Genomic DNA, 20,415 nt, shown 5'->3' with positions numbered 1-20,415 from the left:
TGGGCTGATGCAACCACATTTGATGGAAAAAAAAGAAAAAGAAACCCACTGACACTCACACAGGCTTTCTGAATGTGTACACAGACAGTCTTTTATTTGCAAAAGAGGTAGAGAATACAGGTGTTTCACTGTACAGAAAAAAAGACAGTACTGTTGATGTACTCATTCAAACCATATGTTTATAGAGACAGCAAACACACGTCATTCATATAATAGATACACTCATAAGTCCCAGTAAAAAACAAAGAAAAAATACAATTAAACAAAACATGTCCACACACACAGACACACACACACGAAAACACAATCTTTGGCTTAATCTCCATTGCCCACCCCTTCACCCAAGGCAACTCACTTCCGTCAGAGCTTTGAAGAAACAAAACACAAATCCATAAGATTATAAAAGCCATGATAACCATAGTAATAATAATAATAATATAGCATTCTTGAAAATAAAGCCGTGATGCAGGGTTTTTTTTAATCTCCAATTCTTACAAGCGCCCAGCGACGACACAATAATAAGTGGAGCAAGTGTTATAGTGGAGAGGAAAAAAATATTCCATGATACTCTTTTCTTTTCATCTTCAGTTCCCTTTTAATATCTCTCTCACACACTCTCTCTTGCTTTCACACACTCGCAAACAAAATGTAGTGAACAAAAACAATATACGATTATGTGAATGAAGTTCAAAACTGCAGTGTGACATGATGTGAGGGGTAGGGTACAGTAGGTGGAGGGGTGTAGTGTGGCTGTGAGCCAGAGTGATGACGGCTAGAGGGACCATCATTCATTGGCATTGCCAGTCAGGTGTGCGTTAGTGTCTAATGTTTCCGCTGCAAGGCTGGACAGGGCTGTAGCCAGAGATGCTAGATATGCCATGATCATAGTCATAGACAAGCCACTTTCTGGAACCATCATATCAACGGCTGGGGAGGGGTGGACATCCCGGGTTGAGAAAGTAAAAAACCTTGTCAAATAGCCAAGTCAATGAACTAGGTGATCCTAATTACCATACCCATTCAGCAAGGTTGATGATGAGTTAACTAGTAACATCACGTGTCAGGAGCACAGGCAGAGGGAATATCTGGAACGACTTATACTGTCTTAATCCAGTTTGCCCGCCCCTGGACAACAAGAGTATGAGGGGGAGAAGGGGCAGCACAAATCCCTCGCTTTTGAGTCGGATGGCCCATATGTGTGCAAGGACCAGCCACCCAAAGCAAATATCCCAGGCTCAGAAAGTAAAAGTCCTGTCACAAATTCGTTCAGGTCAAAACAAAACAATGAACCAGCTGATCCTAATTACCACACCTGTGTTAGCCAGGTGAGTGAACTAATTAACTCACCAAGCTAGCTGTTCTTAACTGGCACAAGTCTTCAGCCAGACCTAATGAACACATTCACCTGTATATATGTTTTTGTTGTTGTTTATAAATACAATGTTGTGAGGAGGGACAAGACACTGGCAGTCAACCAGTGAGCTAATTTTTTGACCGACAGCGGTTTCCAACAGTCAGAGGTTGAGTAGTGCGCAGTCAGGATTGCGCAGCCAGGGGAAAACAAACATTTAGAACCCATCTATAAGAAGCACTTGGTACGAGGAATACTTGGCAGGACTCTTGACTTCCTCAAGCCGGGCTGTCCATCTCCTCAACAGGGAGACTACGAGGTGTAGAAACGTCAATTAGCCTTTTTCACGATTATGTCAAACAACTGTTGCTAAGCGAAGCAGGAAAAACGACAGAAAACAGTGGGGTCTAAGTTTATGTCCGCCACTGAATGCTACTTGCCCTGCTTCAAATGCATTGAATCGATGGTGTCTGACATCATGTGAAAAAGGTCCATCCATTCCCACTTGTCAATCTCCCACCTATGGCATCCCAGCCCATGGAGGTGAGCTACCAGGAGGAGGTACAGTATCTTGGCGTATGCAGCATCTCCGCTACAGTCGGGCGGTGTGTTGTGCAGAGCGTTGGCTCCATCACTCAGAGTCCGAGTGGTCACTGAGGGGCGGGCTGGCCGACTGCGGAGAGTGTGCATCCTGCCAGGTGCCGTTAGTCTGGGGGGGGGGGGGGACACACAGAAGGAGAGACAGACATGAGTCAAGCACAAGCACTTATGCATCAAATGTGTCCGAGCACAAATTAAGTCATGCAGGTGGGGTGGACATCTTGGGTTCAGCTGGTAAGTTCTAAAATATATTTGGTGCAGCTAATTTGTTCAACCAGCAGGTCCAGTTGACAGACAGCATCAAATGAACCCAGCTCTAATAACTTCTAACTGAGTGTGTAGCAAGAACGATATGAGCAATAGATAGACTGCAAAAACAGCAAATCTTCTTTCCACTTGGTAGATCGTTCATCGTCCATCCATCATCCCTCAGTGTTCATACAGAACATTTAAGCTGAATTTACTGTGAGTGTAGTGCAAGTGCATATTGACACAAGCACTACCCTGCCAAAAAGTTACACCTCATCAGATACAGTGTACTACCTTTACTGGCCATAATTTGGAACATTTTTATTTACTACCTTTTACCAGTGACTGCTGTGTGGCAGCTGGGAACAGTGAGTGTTGACAGGGAGTGTTAGCCTGAGTAGGGAATGTGAGAGGGAAGGGAATGGTGCCAGAGAGGCAATCTAGTCCTAGAGTACCAGTGGTGGAGCTTGGCACAGCTGGGCAGGCAGGCAGGCAGACAGGCTGTGCTACTGTACAGACCGGCATCATGTTAAGGCTTGTTATTTCACACTATTGCATTCCGTGTGTTGGCGCAACGACTTTCCATGTTAGCTCGTGCTCTAAAACGCAGCAGAAAAACAGTTGTCATATGACCAGGGGTGCATTTCTCGAAACCAAAAGTTGCTAACTATGTTAACTACTTTGTTGTTTGCAAAGCAATTTCCCATTGGTAACTACCCAAGTTGCTAACTGCTCGCACAAGGCAAGTAGTTTTCTCGCTGCAAATTTCTGTTGCGTAACACGACAATGCTGAGCTCTAAGCTGTGACAAAACCATCCCTAACACTAACCTGTCAGTAGAGTAACGTTCCTGCCACTTTACGTTTGCCAATAACAACGAAATAAGCAAGGAGAAAGGTGAAATTATGCCCACACCAAAATCACCCCTAACTCTAACCTGTCACAGAGCGTTGTAGGGCACGAGTTAACAAGCAAAGTCGTGGTGTACACACGTGATAGAAGACGGTTCAAGTCAGTGTGTAGTGTCATGATGCCACGTTGTACTGTAGCGCAGCGTGCCGTGCTTGGCTGCCTCTCCATGCTCCCTCTGGTACTACACAGCTAGTCTGAGGCACAGAGCTGAGGCCGAGTGTCCTAACAGAGAGCCAGATGTACTGTATACATGTACACGCTGACAGATTTGAAGCCAGATGAGAATGTGAAATAAACAGTTGTGAACGTACATACACACACACACACACACACACACAGACATGCAGTCTCACACAATGCAGACATATGCATACAGACTAAACACACACACGCACACACACACACACGCACACACACACACACGCACACACACACACACGCACACACACACACACACACACACGCACACACACACACACAAAATCGTTCCCACGTAGAATGAAGCAACAAGACACAAACCAGCAAGATAACCATGCATACACAACCACATTGAGGAAGCACACTCACACCCACGCACACAAATACAAGCCAATACAGTGACCTATGACAGACAAACAAATCCGAAACACTAAACAAACAGCTGCCATGGTGACACGAGGGCACCGAAAGAGACAGGGCTGGGGATGGGCGTCGTGCACAGTAGTTGCCAGTAGGGCTGGGTTCAAAACATCGAATCGAAATCCAAAATCGATTCACGTTCGAAAAGGGCAATATCGATTCACAACTTTGTGGATCGATCTTTTGAAGCTCATAGAGCTCGAAAGTGACGTCACTTCCCCCGATTTCATGGGACCTCAACGGCGTTTTTAGCCGAAAATCGTAGCATGTAATCCAATGGCGGTATTAAAATGGCATTTCGATCCCCTTCGAGTTGTGCCACGAGCTCCATGTTGTTTCTGATATTTTTGCTTAATTTTTCGTACGAACCCCCACATTTTTTAGAGAGCTGTGTTTCTTCACATTTTTCATGCCGACGGTCTCAGAACAAAACATTGATACTTCTGCATGAATAATCTTTATCTATCATCTTAAACAGCATATTTGTAGCCCAGCGCATATCATGACTGAGATCAGAAGATATTTACTCGCTACCACGTTGTTAGATGGTCAGCTTAGGTCCCGTGAAACGCGGAACTAAGGGGCGGGACTTTCAAGCTCTATTGTAGGCGATATTTTCTCAACCACATCCTGTAGCTCTCTTCCACAGTTTCCCACTTATTTCTCACATACCAAGACACTTCATGTTTGTGTGGGCATCAAAGGCTGAGATATTTAGGTTTTTATAACAAGTCTTAGAATTCTAGGCATAAGTGGGTTAAAGTGACAGCCCAGCAATACAAAAGATCGAATCGAATCGGATCATGGATCGAATCGGATCTTAGCCTTCTGGATCGGAATCGAATCGATCCAGGAAATTTAGATCGATTCCCAGCCCTAGTTGAAAGTGGAAAATTGCATTGCAACCAAGTTAGTGAGCAACTGTAGTTTCAAGAAATGTGGGATGGACAGGATGGATAGACAGATGGGAATTAGGGAGAGGGTTTCACGATACAAGAGCAGTGGAATGGACAGTGTCTACGTTTACATGACGTTTTTCATTCCGAATTAATAATTCCGAATTAAACAGTTCCGATCTTTCATTCAATTCCAAATTAAGAAGTGTTAACATTTTCAGATTTTTTCCAGTGTTGACGTTTTCAAAGTGGAATGAAGCTTTATTCAGAATTAAATAGAGTTAATTCTGAATGAAATGTCTCATGTGAACGTAGCCATTATGAAATCAAATAGGCAGTGTAGGGAGTGGGGTTTCACAAGACAAGAGTTGTGGGATGGGCAGCATGCACGCGTGCTACCTGAGCTCCCATGTGGTAGGCCGGCTGCTCGCCTCCATTCAGCGGAGGAACTCCCAGGAAGAGGTCAGCCGACCCCGCCAGGGAGAAGGAGCCTGAGCCTGAAGGAAGAAAGCGGTGGAGAAAAGGAGAGGAATGGAGAGGAGAGAAAGAGAAAGAGAAGAAGAGAGAGGTGGAGAGAAAGCAGAAGGAGGAGAGCAGACGAGGCAATAAGCTCCATGTGACCCTTCCAGCTTTCATAATCTCAAGATCGGTTCCGCCTCATTGTGCCATTCTTTGCATTAGCTGTGCTTTTACTGTTCCCAAGAACTCTTGCAAAGCAATTTTTCATCCTTAAACTATGACGATAGCAAGCAGAGCAGATCACAAGTTCCCCGTGTTAGTACATGTGACAACTTAAAACAAAATGTTATCACAACCCTATTAACAATAAACAGGCATTTCGATCCATAGTGACCAAAAGTAAAAATCCGAAAGTGGTGAAAATGGTGGCATATGAGCCACTTTGTTATTAAAACATGCAAGTGTCCTGGAGCCTTTTTCTTGAAAGCGTTGCTGTTAAAAAGCTAGCAACTTAGCAACAGGTTGCTTATGGAAAACCAAGCAAGTTGCTAACTTAGTTAGCAGCGACGCTGTTGGGAAACGCACCCTAATTGTGACAGGGTAATAACAACTTCTGTGTAGAGTTCTTGCACACCTCCTTTGGCCAGGTGTGTAGGAGGGGAACTCCTGGGTCACCAACGTTAGAGACAAGCAGACGACAGCAGAAGGTTGAATTGCTTGAAGAAGGTCGATAGACTGAAACGTTGCAAATGTGGACAGTGGGCGGGAGCTTTCTTGTCTCTAGGGCAACGCCATCCCCACACAGGGGAGGAGCGGGCCTGATGTGACTGTGTGGCAATTCAGCTACCGGCGACTCCACTCACCAACACCAGCCAACTGGCCAAATGCTGGTGAAATTTCAGTTTGGCTAGTAGAAAAGACCAACCTACTAACCTCTTTGGCCCATTAGTGACTGTGTGTTTGGCTAGTAAAATTAGCATCTGCTAGCCATTTTGGCTGGTGATGAAAAAAGTTAATTTAGAGCCCTGCTTGTAAGCAATGGCTCAATTCATTCGGTGTCCAGGGATACTGTATTTTTGTCCCTGGATAGATCATTAAAAACCGGAGCAATCAGGCAAAAAAACAGGACAGGCGGCATCACTACTCACCGGGGGAGTTGGGGGTGTGTGGCGACTCCTCCCCCTGCTGTGTGGCTCCAATGGCGGTCTTCATGGCGTAGATGTTGGCCTCTTCCTGGAACTTGCTGATGTTCTTCTTGTAACGGATGCGCTTGTTGCCGAACCAGTTGGACACCTAAGTCAGCAGGGTACAAACAGATAGAAGGATCGGCTGTTTAATGAGGTCGGCATTAAATTGGGCATGCAGCAGCACGGTTATCGTGACATAAACAGTTTTACGCTTGGGGTTTTACACAGAAGGGGTGTGGAGGTGTGAAGGAGCAGAGGAGACTGGCGCTACCCTACAATGAGTGTACATTCTACGTACCGATACAGCGGTATTATTTCCAACACACACACACACACACACACACACACACACACACACACACACACACACACACACACACACACACACACACACACACACACCATCAAGTCATCATTTCTGACTGGCAATTCCGCTCCACAAAAATTTGTGAAAATAAACAAATCAGTTGAAAATACTTAACACATTGAATACCGGCGGTGCTCACGGAATTATGTCGTAGAATACCAGCGTTCTAAGCCCTTTTTTACGTTTTTTTGTAGACTCACAGCTTATTATGTGATAGGGCCACTGAAATATGTTATGACTCGTTTGAAAGTGGAGACGCTGCCCTCTTAGTAGGTGAAAACTGTGTGTCTCTACGAGCTTTTATTGCCGAGTAAACCCACGCTAAACCGAAGTGGGTATCCATGGAATTCAGCTACAATCGGAGATATTGAGGTTTTTGTGAAGGGTGCGCTTCTTCAGAATGTGACGAGTTTGAAAGGGGATGAGTTGGTTTTAATCACAATTTGGTGCAAGGTTAGCTCTGACACACATCTTCCTGCACGTCAAGACACGCCTCCTGCTCTAAACCACTACGACACCGGCAATCAATGCCCTTCGAAATCCACGTTTTTCACACAGACTGAACACAAGCTCTTTGCACACGGTCGGACATTTGCTAAAATAGTTCCCGATGACTCCCGAAATAATAGCCCAACATTGACAACAAATCCCAATGATATGATGCTTAGATGTAGCCCATCCGATCCATATGTAGCCAGCTATGCTAGCTTCTGGCTTTTCACATACAGGAAGACAGTTCAACATAGGGGTGAATAATCAAATAAACTTATCTGGTTGGCGATCAAACTTCTAAATCGGAGCGCATTACTCCAATTACAATTCGGGTGCCATTTTGATCCAAGGAGCTGGTAAAGGTCTAGGTAGCAAGCCCAGAAAGTTCAAGATACTCCTGGCACGATATACAATGGTCTCTGTGTTTACCTATTGCGTGAAGTCAGACACAATACACGCTACCGATCGTGGGCTACTAGGGAAACAACAACATAGCACGATTCACGAATACGGCAGCACACCTCCTGCTCTGTCACACTACGACACCAGCAATCGATGCCCTTTGAAATCCCCGTTTTTCACGTGGACTGAACACAAACTCTTTGCACACATGCAGAGGGTGAGACATTTGCTAAAATAGCTCCCGATGACTCCCGAAATAATAGCCCAACATTGACAACAAATCCAAATGATATGATGCTTAGATGTAGCCTAGCCCATCCGATCCGAATCATATGCGGTGGCAGATGGACACTCCCAACTGAGATCGCTCCCGGACGTGTAGTCCCAGGTGTTTCTATCACTGCCGGACGTGTAGTCCCACCCGGATCGATAGTCTGGCTAGTGGGAGCGAGCCGACAGGGGAGCGTCCTGCGTTGGGAGCGACAATCAGGGAATCATGATATGTAGCCATGCTAGCTTCTGGCTTCTCACATACAGGAAGACACAGAAACTTATCTTTTTGGCGATCAAACGTCCAAATCGGAGCGCATTACTGCAATCACATATCGGGTGCCATTTGGATCCAAGGATCTGGTAAAGGTCTAGCAAGTCCAGAAAGTTCAAGATACTCCAGGCACTATACAATGGTGTTTACCTATTGCGTGAAGTCAGAGACAACACATGCTACAGTGACCGTACTAGGGAAATCAATGCAGGCAGCGCGATAGGCGACATGGGTTGGCATCCAGACATCTTGGTAAGTTAAATTAAAATATCCAAATCATAACACTCAAACATCATAACAATCAAACAACTTTGGACTGCAAATGTTGTCATTTATGTCCATCACAGAGCTACCAAAATCACATATATTGTCCATTGAAGGGTGTAGATTCAAAATATGATATTTAAATGCAAAAACGCATTTTTACGTTTTGGTATACAACGCATGGGCGTGAAAAACGCATTATTACGTCGTCGGTACTCAATGTGTTAAGCGCGCAGTACCCATATTATGTACAATAATTGGCAGGGGCTATCGTGACCAGATTTTCCGGGTGTGGCGGTGTTGTGTGGTTGCAGAGGGGCATGGAGAGCGGTGCTCATCAGGGTGCCTACCTGGGACATGGTGATTCCACAACTCTTGGCCAGCTCCTCCTTGGCCTCCTCGCTGGGGTAGGGGTTGGACAGGTGCGAGTAGAAGTACTCATTCAGGACCTCTGTGGCTTGTTTGCTGAAGTTACGCCTCTTGCGCCTGTTTGGGAGGATGAAAAAGAAATTAAGGGAAAGAAAAAGTGAACTGACTAATAAAAACAATCATAAATTATCTATGTTCTAGGCTTTTTGCGATATGAAACACCGGAATACAACATTTGTACATTTGGACTCAATTTATTTTTGCAATATTATAATTCCGTATTTTAATTGACATGTTATTATTCAATATCTGCAATATTATTGTTCAACTGGGACCAGGATCCACATAATTTCCTAGATTATGCAAGTATTTGAATATGTGAAGCGTGAAAGCAAAACTTTATGAAAATGCACAGCCTGCACCAGATGTGCACTCATAAAACATACCAGCAAAATTCTCAGAAGAAGCATTACTCCACAGCCAAGACAGTGTTTGAAAAACAGATGAAGCCTTGGCGCACATACCTGGCGTCCAGACAGTGCGAATGCAGTGTCATGCAGGGCCAACAGAGGTGCAGTACATTCGTACACACAAACACACACTCTTTGGTCTTTTGCTATCTTTCACTCACTCATTCACCATCTAGAAAGCCTAAGCCCAGAATTCCAGTATTACAGTGTTCCAGGAGCTGACATACACTGTGTGCAGAATTATTAGGCAAACAAGTTTTTTGACAATATCGTCCATTTTATGCATATTGTCCGCCACCACCCTTTATGTACATGCACACCTATTGGATTTAAGCATTCCAGGTCATGCATATTGGTATAATAAGAGACAGTGTGATTGAAGGAGCCCAATACCCTATATCAGGGCAAAATTAGTGTGCATAATTATTAGGCAACTTTGTTTTCCTCTGGGGAAATGAGCCACAAAAGAGATCTAACAAACTCTGTAAAGACTATAAACAATTTTGAAGTATTCTAGAGGGGTGTGGCTGTCTTGAAATATTGGTCACATCCATCTAATTCACCGTTACAAGCCATCAGTGTCACATGACATGTGCTCACTAAGTAACTGCCAGATTGAGAAGAATTGAAGATGAAACTACCACAAAACTATTACCCTGCAGTGCTGGTATATTCCAGAACGGAAAACTACATTGAGTGTCCACAAGAACATTGTATTCAGCACTCAAGAGACATGGCCAAGGTAAAACAGGCTGAAACCTGAAGACCACTCAACAAGTAACTTAAGTCAAGACTGAGTCAAGAAATGTCTTTAGACAGTTTTTCAATGGTTTTATGAACTAGTGAAAGTGACTGTTAATGGACCAGGTTGATGAGCCTATGGCTAGATCAGTAATGTGCACACTCAGATCAGTTGCTGAGTTCCACTCAAATACCAGCAGATTACTGCATAAATACCATTGTCTTCGTAAAAGATGCATTTTTCTCCCTCTAAAATATCCAGCCATGGGTTCATCCACCCTGTGTGTCAAGAGTCACTTTCCCAAGTCCATAAAACCTTTGAAAACTATCCCCAGGTATTTTTGCCCCCGGTTTGACTTAATTAACTTGTTGAATGGTTGTCTGGTGTCATCCCTTCTTACCTTGACCATGTCTCTGTGCGCTCAATACCCTGTTTTTCTGGACACTCTGTGTTGGTTTCTGTTCTGGAATATGATAGGACTGCTGGGTAATATTTTTTTTGTAGTTTCACGTTAAATTCTTCTCAATGTTTGGCAGTGACATTTCTTAAGAGACTGATGACTTTGTAACGGTACATCTGATAGTTCTGTGCGAACGTGACCAACATCTTGCAAATTTCAAGACAGCCACATCCCTCTAGAACACTTCAAAATTGTTTATAGACATTTCAGAGTTTGTCAGATCTATTTTGTGGCCCATTTTCCCAGAAGAAAACAAAGTTGCCTAATAATTATGCACACCTGATATAAGGTGTTGGGCACCTTCGACCACACCCCCATCTTATTATACAAATATGCATGACCTGGAATGCTTAAATCCAATAGGTTTTCATGTTCATATAGATTGCTGTTGGAAAATATGCATAAAAAAGACAAAATGGTCAAAAAACATGTTTGCCTAATAATTCTGCACACAGTGTACACACTCTCTCTCCCTCACCTGGCGTCGAGGAAGCGTGAGCGCAGGATCATGACGGCCTCGCAGGTGCTCTGCTTGAGCTGCGTCTGGATGGCGCTGAACTTGCGGTGGATGATGGCCACCATGCGCTCGATTTCGCGGGGAGACACGGGCCGCGTGCGAGACTGCTCCCGCAACAGGTTCATGACGTGGGTTGTGAACTCATTACATGCCTGCTCCGAGACAGAGAGATAGAAAGAAAGACAGACAGACAGACAGACAGAATTACTTCAAATAGTTTCTAAATTGCTTAGGATATAACCAAATCTTTTCCAGGTCCTTTCAATTGAAAAGCAACCTCTGGGTAGTTTTTGCATCAAATTTATTTATTGAACCCAGCAGGTAAGCTCAATTATTGGCTCATGCATAAGTTTTACTGTCCCCAAAGCCATGGCACGCCCACCCCTGATGGCACTGCTCCACAGAGGTCTGGCTATGACTTGTGCCAGTAGGGTTAGAAGGGCTTTACTATATGCATACCTGCTCATATTTCTCCAGCTCAGTGTGGTATATATTGCGAATCTGGCTCAGCTTGCTCTTGTAGTCAGAGTGTTCTAGCGAGCTGTCTGGCGACATGCCTCCCGAACTGGTCGCTGCGGACACGGCCGCCGCTGCCCCGCCCCCTTTCTCAGGCCCGGCCACGCCCTCCGCCAGCAGCATGTTGTCCAATCGCACCAGCTGAGGGTCTGGAGGCTCCTCCTCCTGGGCATTGCGCATAGACAGACCTAATTCCAAAAGAATACAGGGACAATTTCAGACAGGTGGGATATTCATAGATTGTCAGAAACGGGAAAAAGGGTCTGTAATTCTAGGGTTAGGGTTAGGGTTATGGTTTTAGGACAGTTGTTGAGAATCTGGTGTATCATTTGAGAAAAAACATGAGCTTAAGTATTGCTTTATTAGAGGTGTTGTTTTAGGTATGGGAAAGAGAAAAAGTTATTTTCAACATTTACTTCATAGTACTTTGCATTGTTTATATAACATCATTGTAATGACTCCAGAAAGTGATTGTTTTAGACAGAACACTTCAACAGACAAGAGTTACAGGGAAGAAATATAAATACACATTTCATTGAGTACAAAATGCAGTTTAATGGTTTGCTGTACATGGTCAAAAACATTGCATCCAATCAGTAGCTATCCCACCCACCACAAAGAAACTGCACTGCACACCACCACCAGCTTGAACATCGCACCCATTTCTATGGTTGGTCTCACCTTGAGAAACAAATCACTGGAATTTGTGAATGCCCCAATGTAACACTAAAAACAAGCGTGTTTCCATATACCTATTGGTTCAATATGCAAAAATGGAACCTTTTGTAAGGTACAAAATGCAAGCCTACATTACACGACTTGACAGAATGTGTTGCTCACTGATGTAGAACTAGCCATGACAGGTAGGAGGGAAAGGCACTGCCCACAACAACAAACTCCTGCTTTGTTTCACATCCGTCATCAACCAAGTTAATGGGGAAAAAGTTCGTACATTGCTCAAATAGTATTTCACACACAACTATACTTCACCCAAACACTTACCAGTTTTTTCTTTAATCTCACATAATACACTGAACAATGCAGGTTTCATTCGATGACAATTCAAAGCATGTTTTCTGTGTGGGGTGGGAAAAAAACAAATGGTTAACGTTAAAGGTTAGCCATAAGTATACTCTTTAAAACTTAGAAAAAATAGAAGCACATAAGAGGATGGGCTTGAAAAACTTGTAAGGCATTTGTATCTTGCTGCACTGGCTGATTTTTGCTTTGTTTCATCTTCCAGCTAACGCCGACTACCTAGCTGCCTTTCAGTTTTGACTGGTTTTGAACTTCAGGTTCAGCACAGCTGCTTTGACTTTGTGTGGCACGGATGAGGGTGGCATCCAAAGGAGCACTGTTGTATTATGTAACGAAATGCCTTTTTGCTTGTATGTAAGAAACTACACGAACTGAAAATTGTTTTGGTGTATTTTGGAAAAGGGTGCAACGACAGCTTTTCGCTAATAACTACATCCAAGTGCCAACAAGACAATGGCACATGAATGATTTGCTGTGCAACAGCAATGTCGCGTTAACATCAGCATTCAATCACATATGATTTATAGTAATCAATGACGCGTAGGACTTTCCAATATTTGCATTGACCGGGGAAAATAAAACAAACCTAGCTCGTCAACAATGGCATGTTGACAAACATTACCAGGTTGAGTTGACTGGTAGCTGGCTAATTAACCAGAAAGCTACCATGGAGCAAATGGCTACCTACCTATGCTAGCTAACGATCGATGTAAACAATAGCTGGCATTAATTTGATCAGGCTGCAGAATATTTTCAACGTAACAGTCGTGCTCTTATAACAGCAATCTGACCACAAGAAGTTTCATTTTACTTGGGACTCCTGTGGAAACACGTAGAACGTATTCCTCGAAGACAACTTTGTTTCATTCGCTATTTCCCATACCCCGCTAACAGCTGCTAGCGGCTACCTCCTCATAACTTTGTTCTTGAAACGCAACTTTAGTTTTGGGCACAGGGCCAGCAGTTGCATTTGAGCTAAACCTTCTCAGCAAATTGAAATATCGTGGCGCTTACTTTGCTTGGGCTTCGTCCAGACTTTGGTCAGTTATGGTCATAATTTGTTGTAAAATATCGCCAATATCCCTCCGGCTCGCGTGTCCATTCTCTGACCCGTCGAGGCCTGTTTCCCCATCGGACCGATGCTGCGACGGTGCGTGAACCGAATTCATCGAATGCATACCGGGAGGAGCATTCAAACCAAGGCCCCGGCCTGAGTTAGGACCATTGCCCGCGATAGGCTGCTGCTGTAACATCCCTAGCGGTGCATTGGCTGTGATACGGACGGTGTGTTGTGTTGATATTGCACAATGCACCCTGAAAAAAGCAACATAGGGATCCCCTGGTGATTCACAGAGAAGGTGGAGGAAGTAGAACTAGGTAAGAATGAACAACAAAATGTCGAATCTCGACTTACGATATGGTACTTAATCAATTGTAACAGTTTTATTCAACTTTTATGATTTTACCGGTATTTGGAAGTAATGTAGCCTATGATGTTGTTTAATTAGGCCTGGCTTTTTCAGGATTTCTGTGGTCAATTTCTCAACTTCGCACTTCCATAATAGCCTACTTCACAGTCATCATGGACTCAATTTATTTAAACATTAGTGTAGACCAAGGTTATGTGGGATAGTATTTAATTCACAACAAGAAAAGTTGCAACAATGGCAGCTTAAAATAGAAGGTGGTAGATTAACCTATGAGAAAAGAGAGATTTTTTTCATGCATTACTGTCACTTAAATTGACACCAATCTCCTAGCAGAAGTGTTGAACAACTTTAGCCTACTTGCTCAACTCTTTTAGGTAGCCTACTTCTCCTTTAGCTGCAAGTCAACAGGAAGTCTGCAAAACCGCAGGTTCAGTCTCACACAAACAGCTAGGTTTCAACATGCTATTTCCATCCAACAAGCCGGTGCAGATGAAATGTATGCATAGGCACATCTCCCCCAGGCTATAATCCATGGCTCATTTTCAACAGCATGTGAACAAACAAACAAACAATAAAACGTACACTTCATTGGTATTTGTGCTATTCGTTATCAGTTATCATGGTGACAGTTTTCCAGTTTAGAAGCGGAGATATGGGCCAAATAAATAGGGGTGGGTCGCGCGCGCGGCAGAAGAGAGGAACAGGAAGAAGACAGCGCAGTCAGAGTCAGCGAACCCAAGCAGCGCATGTTGCAACTTGGCGTCAACTTTACACTTGATACATTTGTTTCGCGTTTTGGAGCAGAGAAATGAAGTTATGTTGTGGGTAACGTCTATTTTCCCAAGGAGGTGATGTCCACCAGAAGTCAGCTTTGCTGAAAAAGTGAAGCGGGAAACACCTGGAGGCACCTGAAGGCAAACCATCTCAAGCACGAAGGTATGGACTTGCACTGCCATAACAATTTTGGGTGGGAAGGGAGAGGTGGCACTCTGACAGTTTAAATAAACGTAGACTACCAAAACTGTCCATGTCAATTTCTAGTCTGCTTTATGGTTTACAGTTCTACATGTAGCTAAATGGCATTCTCAGGGTGTTGATTTTGTGCGCACTTCAGTCTAACTTCTAAAAGTTTGTAAATGTTTGTTGATGTGCTGATTTAGACCTGGGGGTGGGTTAGGGGGGTGTTCTGTGCTGTATATGTAATGGTTCACTGTTTTTACAAGTTAATATTTTAACTTTTTAAACAATGACTAGATAAAGTTGTTAAAATGTGTGACTGCACTTTCCTATATTGTGGCTTGAGTGTTGGCAAATTTGAACATACTGTCATGTTGTCCAAATATGGTTTGCTTTACAGGAAATAAAAGCATAATGGATGATAAAGTGGATGGAAACTGTAAAGCTGCTGAAACAGGAGGTCTTGAACAGCTCCTCATTTTAGAGGAGGGTGATGACATTGACAGCATCATGTGCAATATTAAAAAAGACAAGTGCGAAGAAGAGACTGCTGTGGTAACTGAAGAAAGCGATCGCTCTAGTAATATCAAAGAAGAAAACATACTGTCCACAGAGGGAGAACAACAAGAAGAAGAAGAAACAGGCATGTCTGAAGACAGGACTGTGAAGCAGACAGAAATGCACAAGGAGGAGAGCGGAGGTGAGGCAGACGAGAGGATACAGAGGAAGACGGAGAGGAAAGACACTGAGGCTGACACGGAGGTAAAGAAGCACGATAATGCCATGGTGATGGCGGGCACGGAGGAGAATGTGGCAAGCGTGGTGGCAGAGACTGTGGGCGAAGGCAAGGAGACAGCGTCACACAACGTGCCACGTCCAGAGGAGCCGGGGACGGACGAAGAAGAAAAGACAGACATCAAAAGCACAGAAGTCGTGTTAAGACCAAAGACACAGCTCCATGTAGATATGCCAACAACATCAAAAGACTTTCTAAGCCCCAATGATGCACAGAAAAAGGTATAGCACCCCTGCACAATGATGTGGCGATGCATTTATACACATGGCTCGAAACATCTCATATATTTTCATAGTCACATGCAGTTCACATAGCATACATGTTTGCCATTTTATTCCAATAGCTATAAAAGGGAACTATGCTGCTGCCCTACAGTGAGCATCTGACCCATCACATGCTTGCTTGCTTGCTGGCTGAGCCATGAATACTGTGATGAAGTAGGGACTGTGTGCAACAACTGCAGCATGTTTACAATGCTATTCTTTACCACTTGCATCAGGTCAACAGGCTGAGCTCTGATTTCCCAGACGCCCTCTATGAGTTTCTGCAGAAGGTCCAGGAGGGACGGCGCATTAATGACCAGCGCTGCTCCTTCAGGCTGGAGGGCCAGAGGCGGCGCTGCTATTCTGAGCCCAGCACCCCTCGTCTCAGCACGAGCAAAGGTGACTATTCATGCAACAACGTCACAAAGCTGCTTCTGCTCTGCAGAGAAGTCTCATTTGTGTCAACTGAGCTGATTCAGCGCTCGGTCATGTGTTTGACGTGCACTAGGCTACACTTCTCTATTGCTTAATCACAACTTTTCCAGCATGGTGCACATGAAAAAATGAGCAATTCAGTGATTTAGCCCACATATTATGGACATGGTGATGGCAATGTCATGACAGAATACTTCTACAGAATTTGACTTTCTGCGTCACAACTGTTTTAAAAGGAACAGTCCACCTCATTTCACTAAATTGATCACATGTAGTTGAGCCAAGGTGAAATATGAGAATACATCAGATTTTTTCTCTATGTGTCTGCATTGCCTAGTTTAACAGTATAGCCCCCTGACATAGATATCTGGATAGCGGACGTTCGATTAACAAGGCCGACAGGCGGACAACAGATGCGTCCCTCTATGCCAGTTCCAACAAAGCAATTTTCCCCCCCAAACACCCCCCTGGTCTCCTCCTAACCTGGCAACGCCCCCCTGAGGATGTAGGCTACTTTTTGTTTATTGGTCATCATGGACACTCCAAATAATGTGGCAGGCAGCAAAATGGCAAGACATGGCTTTATTTTTTGCAGTTTAGGCTATAATAAGCTTATCATTCTTGGATTTGGAAAAGAACCATATGATTTCAAATTTCACATAGATGAAGTAGGCTACATTACAAATGACCAGACATTTATTAGTATCAACCTTTAGTATCACGCCATTTCAGCATCATGTGCATGTGGGAAAGAATCTAAACATCGACAAATAATAAATAAATAAAATCGTTTGGGTGAATCATGTGCTTATGGGTTCAACCTTTAGGTGAATTATGCGCTTATTTTTCAAAACCAGCTTCACCGTCAAGGCACAAAGCAGTGAGCTCCCGTGCCAGAGTTTACCAAATTCAAACGACTACAAAGCAATTACGAAAGACGCGTTATGTCCTGTGCTCTCTCTGAGCGCAGCGAAAAGCACCTGTGGGGTACGAGCCCGCCAACGAAAGAACCTCTCTGTAGGTTACGAGTACACACCGTATGTCAAATGGCCCAGATGTCTACTTGTAGTTCGAGCACCATGCTCCAGTGCGCAGCGCAAACTGACTACTGAAAAGGCAGAAGTAAACTCGCTGGGAATATTAAAAGGGAGGCTCGTAGGCTACACACAGACCTCTGAACCCGAGTTTGTGGACTGGAGAAAAGCGGAGGAAAATGTGAATGTTATGAAAGAAAAAAAAACTAACCAAATGTAGCCTATGTTACAGGTCCACGTTTAGAGGAAGAGCTGCGCTGCGGGTCGCCTGTCAACTAATTACAGCTCCATGTCGTGGAGCGTTATGCAATGCAAACGCCCCTCTATCCACGCACAAAGGAAAATGTAAATGTTTTGAAAGGAGAAAAGCTATAACCAAATGTTACAGGTCAACGTTTAGAGGAAGAGCTGTATGCGCTGCGGGTCGCCTGTCAACTAACTACGGTTCCATGCCGTGGAGCGTTATGCAATGCAAACGCCTCTCTATCCGAGCACAAACATCTGTGTCAAAAACTGCCTGCCGACTTCTAAATCGTTCATTTCCGCGAGTTTCTGACGAACCAAAATAAAGTTGCCTCCCATTGTCCAAACGCAAAACAATGGCGAAAATTGAATGCCCCCCTCAGTTGTCTCACAATGCCATCAGCCGTCTTGCCTGTTTGGTAATATGTTCTGGCTTGCACGCATTCGCTCCGGTCCAAAATGGCAACTCTGCCGCCTTGTGGCCACAGTAAGGAACAATTGGCTTGCACGCATTCGCTCCGGTCCAAAATGGCAACTCTGCCGCCTTGTGGCCACAGTAAGGAACAATTGAAGGAATGCGTTTCAGACGAATGCGTTTCAGACGGACGGACGGACGGACAGACAGACCCTCTTATAGAGATGCTGGGACGCATCTAAAAAGTGGAGCAACGGCCGGGGGCGGGGCACGAGACAATTTTTGGGTGGAACTAGGAAGTAGAGTGCCATTTCCCATTCATCTCTATACAAGACTTAAAGCAATATATCTCCTTTGAAATTCCTGCCGAATCCACTCTGTTTAGTTGGAATGGTAGTTTCCCGTCCGTTTCAAGCAATCCAAATTATTATTATTTTTTGCAGGCTGACCCTTTATTTTAGATAGCCATTAAATTGTATAAATGACCAAATGAACATTGTTAATTGGGTTAATTGACAGTTAGAATTGTTTTAGAATTCCTTTGATTGACAGTCAATCCCAATGAGCAGGAGGGGTCTTTGGTCTATCAGTGCTTGGTCTTAGCGTTGCAAGCGTATGCTTCTGGGAATTTGGGGTGGACGTGTTCTTGCAGATCAATCGTAGATGCTTCAAAACCATTGAACGGAATTCTATAGAAGCCTGCTGTCCATATATCTAGTTATATATATTAAGCATAGCAGTGGAAGTCTATGGTACCAAATGAAACAGATATTCCAGTTTGACATTTCCAATGATGCAAAACTTTTGTTGAGTAATAAAAATACATTTCAAGCAGTACTGATGGAGATTACTTGAGATTTTTAGGCACACCTCAGCTGACAGGTACATTGGAGATCACCCATAGGTCTCTGATCAGAAAAAAAATGAACTTAAAGTTATGCACACTGATCATTTCACTTTAACTTCATACCGAAATGTCATTAGATAAATTAAGGCCAAATGCTCAGTGTGGGAGCGTTTTTTTCAGCGTTGTTATCAATATAAGGGGTTACATCTTATTCACGGGTTATTGTTCATGTCCATCATCCCCCATCCAGCGGTCATGTTTTCGTCCATGACATCGCTTCAGAGGGAGGAGTTCTTCGAGTTGGTGGCCACGTCGCAGGCTCGTCGCCTGGACGACCAGAGGGCCGAGGCCGAGAGCATCCAGCCGCTGCCCCCTAAGCCCCAGGCACCCCCAGCCCCAGCCTCACCGCCCCAGCCACCCAAACCCGATAGGAAGCTGAGCATCAAGGCCAGCATAAAGAAGACAGCAGCCGCCCCAGCACCGCGTCCAAAAGAAGAGCTGTACAACATGATCCTCTCTTCCCAAGTAATTGCTGTGGTTTTGGTCCTTTTATGTTATTTATTCACCTTTGTGCCCAGAACCATAAATCTGTCTGCATTGTTAATTACAGCTTAAGTAGGTAGTGGTGAAAGTAGCCTTGACATTTGGGAGATGACATGTGCTTAACTAAACTTGATCCATGGTAAACACTGTGTGTGGGAACTATGAACAAGGCACCGGAGCAAACCTCGATGGCACCACATTGCATAAGCGGAAATGAGGAATTGTGCATGATGCAGAAAGTTACGTTTGTTGACTTGTTTGTTGACAGGTGTAGCTCTGCTCTGTTTTCAAAACAAGACTCATGGCAGATTACATTTAGAGTCATATGGTTTGCTGTCAGCCCTCAACATTTTGTTGCTATTACTGAGGATAACTGAATTCAAACAAATTCTCATGTTGAGATACAGGTAAAGTTTGTAGATACCAACAAGCCCTATGATTATCAATGAAGAAATAAAATGCCTTGAATAAATCATTTTTCTTTATTTGTCCCTTGAAGTCTGCAATGATACTTTTATTGATGCTGCGAGCCTTCAGCTGTTAGATGTTCATCCCCGCCTGTTGAAGGTCTAATAAGCAAAAACGTGCAGCATCAGTGCAGATATCATTGCATAGTCTTCAAGTGTACAGAGTTGTAGCCATTTACTTATAGTTTTTTTCACGTAATTCTGCAACTTTCCACAGGTGGGCAGTGATAATTGACTTTTTTTTTTTCTTCACCTGTCCCGCCAGGCTCAAGGTCGGCTGGAGGAGCAGAGGAGCAGAGCTCCAGGTCCCATGGATGATGAGGACTTCTTCTCTCTGCTGCTGAAGGTCCAGGGTGGTCGGATGGACGAGCAGAGGACCGAGCTTCCTCTTGGAGGCAAAGACTAAAAAAAGAAGTAGGCCTGAATGGGTCCAACTGTCACATACGCAGAGCCAGCCAGCCAGACTTGCAGAACAATACCACATGTGGAATGGAATAATGTCTAAATATGAGCGGAATTCAAACACACGTGTT

The 20,415-nt window shown here is 44.1% G+C and overlaps 2 protein-coding genes across 3 annotated transcripts; one reads left to right on the top strand and one right to left on the bottom strand.

The window, feature by feature from the left end:
• Window positions 1–60: 60 nt before the first annotated feature.
• On the bottom strand, window positions 61–13,788 carry pbx2 (pre-B-cell leukemia homeobox 2). Of its 2 annotated transcripts, XM_063199375.1 has the most exons (8): window positions 13,467–13,788; window positions 12,417–12,490; window positions 11,358–11,602; window positions 10,860–11,050; window positions 8,691–8,826; window positions 6,233–6,377; window positions 5,025–5,122; window positions 61–2,060 (listed from the first exon to the last, which is right to left on the bottom strand). In XM_063199375.1, exons 1-8 carry the CDS (start codon window positions 13,703–13,705, stop codon window positions 1,983–1,985), a joined length of 1,206 nt encoding a protein of 401 aa, XP_063055445.1. In that variant the 5' UTR covers window positions 13,706–13,788; the 3' UTR covers window positions 61–1,982. The 2 variants fall into 2 exon arrangements, with proteins under 2 accessions (XP_063055445.1, XP_063055446.1); XM_063199376.1 differs by lacking the exon at window positions 5,025–5,122 and having other exon boundaries at window positions 1,967–2,060.
• Window positions 13,771–20,408, top strand: LOC134449444 (uncharacterized protein DDB_G0284459). The gene is made up of 6 exons (XM_063199378.1): window positions 13,771–13,829; window positions 14,728–14,818; window positions 15,240–15,856; window positions 16,135–16,297; window positions 19,123–19,397; window positions 20,148–20,408. Exons 3-6 carry the CDS (start codon window positions 15,254–15,256, stop codon window positions 20,286–20,288), a joined length of 1,182 nt encoding a protein of 393 aa, XP_063055448.1. The 5' UTR covers window positions 13,771–13,829; window positions 14,728–14,818; window positions 15,240–15,253; the 3' UTR covers window positions 20,289–20,408.
• Window positions 20,409–20,415: the final 7 nt, after the last annotated feature.

Source organism: Engraulis encrasicolus, chromosome 5 (assembly GCF_034702125.1).
Source record: "Engraulis encrasicolus isolate BLACKSEA-1 chromosome 5, IST_EnEncr_1.0, whole genome shotgun sequence".
NCBI lineage: Eukaryota > Metazoa > Chordata > Actinopteri > Clupeiformes > Engraulidae > Engraulis > Engraulis encrasicolus.
Note: the sequence above shows the minus strand (reverse complement) of the source record. Positions and strands in the feature narration are given on the sequence as shown.